The 7,611-nt window shown below is 42.1% G+C and overlaps 1 protein-coding gene across 1 annotated transcript in view; it reads left to right on the top strand.

The window, feature by feature from the left end:
• GATAD2B (GATA zinc finger domain containing 2B) overlaps window positions 1-7,611 on the top strand; it is a 119,442-nt gene that overhangs the window by 86,135 nt on the left and 25,696 nt on the right. Inside the window, exon 2 of the mRNA XM_012813001.2 lies at window positions 3,801-4,191. Within this exon, the coding sequence (XP_012668455.1) occupies window positions 3,802-4,191 (390 nt within the window). The 5' untranslated portion in view covers window position 3,801. The remainder of the gene's footprint in view (window positions 1-3,800; window positions 4,192-7,611) is intronic.

Genomic DNA, 7,611 nt, shown 5'->3' with positions numbered 1-7,611 from the left:
ACAGCTCACAGTAACCTCCAGCTCTTGGGTTTAAGTGATTCTCTTGCCTCAGTCTCCCAAGTAGCTGGGACTATAGGCACCCGCCACAATGCCTGGCTATTTTTTTGCTGCAGTTGTCATTGTTGTTTAGCAAGCCCAGGCTGGACTTGAACCCAGTAGTATGCTTGGTGTATGTGGCCAGTGCCCTGACCACCGAGCTATGGCCACCACCCTCTCTCCACTTAATTTTCTGAGCATACAGAATAATAACTGTTTGAAGTTCTAATTCTAACAGAATTAGTCCTGGGCAGGTAGATTTCTATTAATTGACTTTTTTTTCCTCATTACGGGTCATGGTTTCTTTGAATGCCTGGTAATTTTTTATTATATTCCAAACATTAATTTTGTATCTTGGGGTGTTAATTTTATATTTATTTGTGTAAATCTTCTTGGGGATTGTTTTGCAGTTTACTTTATTGTATTTGTCAATAGTCTGGCCTTTTGGGATTTCACTTTTATGACTTGCTAGACCAGTTTGAAACAGTGCTTAGTCTTTTTTTTTTTTTTTTTTAATGGAATAAAGCCAAGAAAGAAAGAGAAAGGAGCAGAGAGATAGGATGGCATTGGGATGACTGATGCATCTGATGGCTGCAGCCAGCCAACAGTGCTTAGTCTTAAGAGCTAAAATTTCCCAACTACTAAGGCAAGACCTTCCTAAATATTCTATCCAGTACTATATGAATTAAGAGTTTTTCTAGTCTGGTTTTTGAGAATAGGCATTATTCTGGACTCTGTCTAAATGTTCTTTGCCTTTCAAATGGTTTTTCTCCCAGTCTGGGATAGTTTTCCTTATATGCATTGGTCAGTACTCTTAATCCTCTCAGTATTTGAGGGCATCATTTTACAGATCTTCGGGCTTCTCTCTTTTTCTATAGCTGTCTCTTCTATGATATTTTGCCCTTTGGAGTCTCCTAGTTGCTGTTATCTCACAATAGTCTCAGCTTCATTTCTTCAACTCTGGAGTCTATCAATCTCTGACTCTGTTTCCCTTCCCTACAGTATGTCTTAGAAACTCTCCTAAATCGATAAGCAAACACAGTTGTAGAGTTCACCATTTTGGTTGATGTCCTTTGTTGCCTGATGTCCATTGTCTTAAATATCATTGTTTTCATTATTATGTTTTGTCTGGTTTTCAGTTGTTTCAAGTGGGAGGATAAATCTATTCCCTGTTAAATCATCTTGATTGGAAGTAAAAATGGCAGCATTAGTTTTTAACATCAATAAATTTATGCCTCACTGTTAAACTAGATAGTGAATAGTTGTATATACCTGTTAGGGAGTTCTACACAGCAGTTAAAACAAATGAAGTAGGCTGGGTGTGATGGCTCACACCTTATAATCCCAGCACTCTGGGACGCTAAGGTGGGTGGATTGCTTCAGCACAAGACTTAAAGACCAGCCTGAGCAAAATCGAGGCCCCTTATCTTCTAAAAATAGAAAAAGCTAGCCAACTGTCATGGAGGGAGCCTATAGTCCCAGCTACTTGGGAACTTGAGGCAAGAGGATTCCTTGAACCCAGGAGTTTGAGGTTGCTGTGAGTTGTGATGCTAGGGCACCCTCCCAAGGGTAACAAAGTGAGACTGTCCCCCCTCCAAAAAGAAACCAAGACAAGAAAATAGAAAAAATGAAAGAGAATTAAGAAACATTACCCCAAAATTTAGACATACAGGTTCTTAGTTTTTTTCCTCTGGTCTCTAGAAAATGTTTCTTTTTTGGCTTGGCACCTGTGGCTCAAGTGGCTAAGCCGCCAGCCACATACACCTAAGGTAGCGGGTTCGAATCCAGCCTGGACCGCCAAACAGCAATGATGGCTGCAACCAAAAAAATAGCCGGGCATTGTGGCGGGCACCTGTGGTCCCAGCTACTTGGAAGGCTGAGGCAGGAGACTTGCTTGAGCCCAGGAGTTGGAGGTTGCTGTGAGCTGTGAAGCCATAGCACTCTACCCAGGGGGACAGCTTGAGGCTCTGTCTCCCCCCCCCCAAAAAAGAAAATGTTTCTTTTTGTTTGAAATTCTTTTACTTTTTCTTCATATGATTGCAAAAGAATCATATAGCCGTATTTTACTCGGTACTGCAAGAAGAAAGATACCTCAAGCACATACATAGTTTTCTTTGCAAGGGCACCAACTAACTTTGGTACTCCTTTCTGTCTAATTACTTGATTCTATTATTGGACCAGATCTCATACCTTAAGCAGAACTCATAGACTTAGGGTATAGAAATAAATACCTCTAAGAGAAATGCCTCTGTAGAAATAATACCTCTAAGTACCCCATTCTTATAGATGAAATTGAAACTTGAGAAGATAAAGTAACTTTATTGAATTTTTTTTTATTTGTTAATCACTTTTTTCTTTTCCTTTTTTTTTTAAACTTACTTGTTGCTTTTTGGTAACTTACTGAATATTAAAAAGTATTAAAGTAAATAGCAGTTTTATCTTATATTCCTATGACTCATCATTGCTATTTACTACTAGGACAGCAACTTTGGTTTGAGAGTATTGGAGAAAATCTAAATCTGCATTTAGATTTTGTAGTATAAAAAAACTAAAGTGAGAGAGATGATGATTAGCTTGCTTTTAATAATTTTGCTTCATGAGTAGATAAAATATTGCTTATTATCAAACTAACCACTCTAGTTCTTCCTTTAAAAAAACCAGGCATCGGCCCGGCGCCTATAGCTCAACCAGCTAAGGCACCAGCCACGTACACCTAAGGTGGCGGGTTCGAATCCCCAGCCTGGACCCGCCAAACAACAATGACTGCTGCAACCAAAAAATAGCCGGGCGTTGTGGCAGGCGCCTTTAGTCCCAGCTACTCGGGAGGCGGAGGCAGGAGACTCGCTTGAGCCCAGGAGTTGGAGGTTGCTGTGAGCTGTAATGCCACGGCACTCTACCCAGGGGGACAGCTTGAGGCTCTGTCTCAAAAAAAAAAACAAAAAACAAAAAAAAAAACAGGCATCTTCAAGATTTTGAATCTATACGTCTGTTGAATTGAGGACAGACAACAGACCTCACTTAAGCAAATTTAAGTTTGCTTAAATTGCTGAGGAGAGGGTGGCACCTGTGGCTCAGTAAGTAGGTTGCTGGCCACATATACCGAGTGTGGCAGGTTCGAACCCAGCCCTGGCCAATCTGCAACCAAAAAATAGCCAGGCGTTGTGGCGGGCGCCTTTAGTCCCAGCTACTCTGGAGGCTGAGGCAAGAGAATCGCGTAAGCCCAGGAGTTGGAGGTTCCTGTAAGCTGTGATGCCACAGCATTCTACCGAGGGCGATAAAGTAAAAGTCCGTCTGTACAAAAAAAAATTGCCGAGGAGAAATTTTTTTTTTTTTTTTAGGCAGAGTCTCATTTTATAGTCCTCATTAGAGTGCTGTAGCGTCACAGCTCACAGCAATCTCCAACTCCTGGGCTTAGGCGATTCTCTTGTCTCAGCCTCCTGAGTAGCTGGGACTATAGGCGCCCGCCACAATGCCTGGCCATTTTTTGTTGCAGTCTGGCCAGGGCCGGGTTCGAACCCACCACCCTTGGTGTATGGGGCCAGTGCCCCTACCCACTGAGCCATCAGCACCAACCCCAAGTGGAGAAATTTTTAAATATATATGTTGTAGGACAATATAGAAAGTTAGCTTAGTTACCTTTGAACTTCTGTGTGTTTGTGTATGTGTATATATATGAGTCTTCTAAATAACTTTATCATTTCACCTTCTTATGAATTATTTAAAGGACTTTATCCTGATCTTACTTGTGTTTTTTTTTTCCCTAGGATGGATAGAATGACAGAAGATGCTCTTCGCCTGAATTTGCTAAAGAGGAGTTTGGACCCAGCAGATGAGCGAGATGATGTCCTAGCAAAGCGACTCAAAATGGAGGGGCATGAAGCCATGGAACGTCTGAAAATGTTGGCACTGCTCAAGAGAAAGGATTTGGCAAATCTTGAGGTGCCACATGAGTTACCCACCAAACAGGATGGCAGTGGTATCAAGGGCTATGAAGAAAAACTCAATGGGAATCTCAGGCCTCATGGAGACAATAGGACTGCTGGAAGGCCAGGCAAAGAAAACATCATTGATGAGCCTGTGGATATGAGTGCTCGCCGGAGGTATGGCTCAATTCAGCTGCCTCTAGGGATAGGGTCTTCTCATAAACTAAAGCTGGTAAAAATGGATTGAATTCTGTTTATTTATTTTTTTTTTTTGAATGAATTCTAATGAGAGGAGGGTGTTTTTCATCCAAAGCCAGCCTCTTGGAAGAAGATATATATGTCACCTGGCTTGACCATAAATTCCTCTTATTTCCAAATGAAACAAAGTGCCTCAAAAATTGCTTAGCATACAGAGAAACATAGTTCTTACTCTTCAGATAAAACAGTCATTTCTGGATAAAGGGTGCTGTAGAGAACTGATAGCCCAATTAGAAGTGAATTCATATGCACCTTCACTCTAATCTTATGGACATTTTAGGAGGGGAAAAACAATCTTTTCTTCAGATATTTCCAGAAGTTTTAGAATCTATTTATTATAGACTCCCAGCTTTTGTTAAAAACAATCTTTTCTTCAGATATATCCAGGAGTTTTAGGATCTATTTATTGTGGAGTCCCAGCTTTTATTATATCAAAAAGTATGGGCCTGGCTTTCTTGTGTCTTCATGTGGTAAGTCTCTACATTCTTGCTATACCATACCACTCCCCTTAACTCCCACATAGGGCATATACATTTGTTTGCACACATGTGTTTATTTTCTCTCTCTCTCTTTTTTTCTGGTGTCTTTTAAGGCTGAATACTTGAAACTGTGAAGCACACATTAAGGAGAGATACCTGGAATTGACAGAAAGTTGAATCTACCTGTGTAGTGAGCCATAGTATAGATAACCCTAGTTTTAAGAACTTTTGCTTATTAATAGTTCATAAACAACAGTTGATAGACATGAGAATTACTCTTCAGTGTTCAGTTGCCCTGCAAATGACCTTGCTACCTTTGTCCTAGGACTGATCCAAAACAGGATCTTTAAGAAGCTGAACAGATGGGCCGGGGCGCGGTGGCTCACGCCTATAATCCCAGCACTCTGGGAGGCTGAGGTGGGTGGATTGCTTAAGCTCAGGAGTTGAGAGCAACGTGAGCAAAAGCAAGACTCTCTAAAAATAGCCAGGCATTGTGAGGGGGCGGGGGGGCTGTAGTCCTAGCTACCTGGAAGACTGAGGCAAGGGGATTACTTGAGTCCAAAGAGTTTGAGGTTGCTATGAGCTGTGATACTATGGCACTCTACCAAGGGTGACTGAGACTCTGTCTCAAATCAAAAAGAAAAAAGCTGAACTGATGGAGAGCAAAATAGGAAGGAAGGAATGGTTATAAACTTACATGTGTTTCTTTCTATACTTGTTAGTTTTGTCCCAGAATCATTAAAGGTAAGATCATTAAAAGCCCTTAGGAAACTTCAGATAAATTCCCTACCAGTTCTGGAAGAGGAGAAAAATTCTTGGAAGTTAATAAGTAGTTTCAGCAGAGTATTTTGCCAGTAGATTAATCCTAAGATCCTTTGAAAGAAAAGAAAATAAATGAATAACATCATGTACCACTTACCCTTAATCACCTTTATCCTTCTGAAATAAGTAACTGATTCTACTTCCTGGAGGAAGAAGTGGAGAAGAAATATAGATAGATTTATATCCCAAATTGGAACTCTTGAGTGCATTTTTCATAGAAACATTGTTACACATTTTGGTAAGCTTTCATTCCTGTGGTTAGAACTGTACTGTATTACAGATACATTATGTATTAAAAAGTCTGACAGCCTGGGAAACCCAACCATTATTTTATTTTGGGAGTGGTAACTTTTTTTTTAAGAGATGGGGTCTTGGCTTAGTGCCTGTGGCTCAAGTGGCTAAGGCGCCAGCCACATACACCTAAGGTGGCCGGTTCGAATCTCCAGCCCGGCCCGCCAAACAACAATGACTGCTGCAACCAAAAAATAGCCGGGTGTTGTGGCGGGCGCCTGTGGCCCCAGCTACTTGGGAGTCGGAGGCAGGAGACTCGCTTGAGCCCAGGAGTTGGAGGTTGCTGTGAGCTGTAATGCCACGGCACTCTACCCAGGGGGACAGCTTGAGGCTCTGTCTCAAAAAAGAGATGGGGTCTTGCTGTGTTCCCCATGCTGGAGTGCAGTGGCTGTTTACAGGCATGATTATAGCACACTACCACCTTGACCTCCTGGATTCAAGCAATTCTCCCACCTCAGCCTCCCAACTATCTGGGACTACAGATGCACCATCACATGTGATGTGGGGTGATGAACTTTTGAAACATAATTCTCTGGAAGCTGGGGGCTCCAGATATACTCATGGCTATTTTCACTTTAGCCCCAGGCTCTGTTCTATAAGAATGAGCAAAATTGATAGGTACCAAGCAGAGAGAACTGTGATTTCTTTGATAGGGATAAAAGGAGGAAAGAATCTGAAAGCAGAAGGAAGGAGTTCTTAACGTGACAGCCATGTCATACTTGCCTCAATATCTTATTTTGCCATCAACTGGGCAAGTTGTGATATCTGTGAAACTAATACTAGTAGTGCTAGAGAGACACAGCACTTCTCTTTTTGTTTTGTTTGTTTTTATTTTGAGACAGTGTCTTACTCAGTCGCTCTGGGGTTGAGTGCCGTGGTGTCATCACTTACAGCAACCTCAAACTCTTAGGCTCAAACAATCCTCTTGCCTCAGCCTTCTGAGTAGCTGGGACCACAGGCACCTGCTGTGGTAACTGGCTGGTTTTTTGTTTTGTTTTGTTTCCTTTTTTAGTAGAGATAGGGCCCTGCTTTGCTGAGGCTGGTCTTGAAGTCCTGAGCTCAGGCAATCCACCTGCATTGGCTTCCAGAGTGCTAGGATTACAGGCGTGAGCCACCATGCCTGTCTTTTTTATTCAGTTATTTTTATTACTAGGATTAGGAACAGTATAGCTTCTAGGCATATGTCAGACGCAGTCAAAAGTACTACCATCTTCAAATCAGACTTTTAATAATATCTAACATGTTTGGGTGCAGTGGCTCACTCCCATAATGCCAGCACTGTGGGAGGCCAAGGCGGGTGGATTGCCTGAGCTCAGGAGTTTGAGAGCAGCCTGAGCAAGAGCAAAATCCCGTCTCTTAAAAAAAAAAAAAAAATAGCCAGGTGTTGGGCGGCACCTGTGGTTCAATGGGCAGGGCACCAGCCCCATACACCAAGGCTGGCGGGTTTGAACCTGGCCCCAGCCAAACTGCAACAAAAAATAGCTAGGCGTTGTGGTGGGCACCTGTAGTCCCAGCTACTCAGGAGGCTGAGGCAAGAGAATCGTCAAAGCCCATGAGTTGGAGATTGCTATGAGCTGTGACACTACAGCACTCTACCAAGGGCGATAAAGTAAGACTCTGTCTCTTAAAAAAAAAAAAAATAGCTAGCTGTATTGACAAGCACCTATAATTCCAGCTACTTGGGAGGCTGAGCCAGGAAGGATCAATTGAGCCCAAGAGTTTGAGATTGCTGTGAGCTCTGACGCCACGCACTACCAAGGGCAACAAAGTAAGACTCTGTCTCAAAAGAAAAAAAAAAAAAA

Source organism: Otolemur garnettii, unplaced genomic scaffold (genome assembly GCF_000181295.1).
Source record: "Otolemur garnettii isolate 467f Iridium unplaced genomic scaffold, OtoGar3 scaffold00244, whole genome shotgun sequence".
NCBI lineage: Eukaryota > Metazoa > Chordata > Mammalia > Primates > Galagidae > Otolemur > Otolemur garnettii.
Note: the sequence above shows the minus strand (reverse complement) of the source record. Positions and strands in the feature narration are given on the sequence as shown.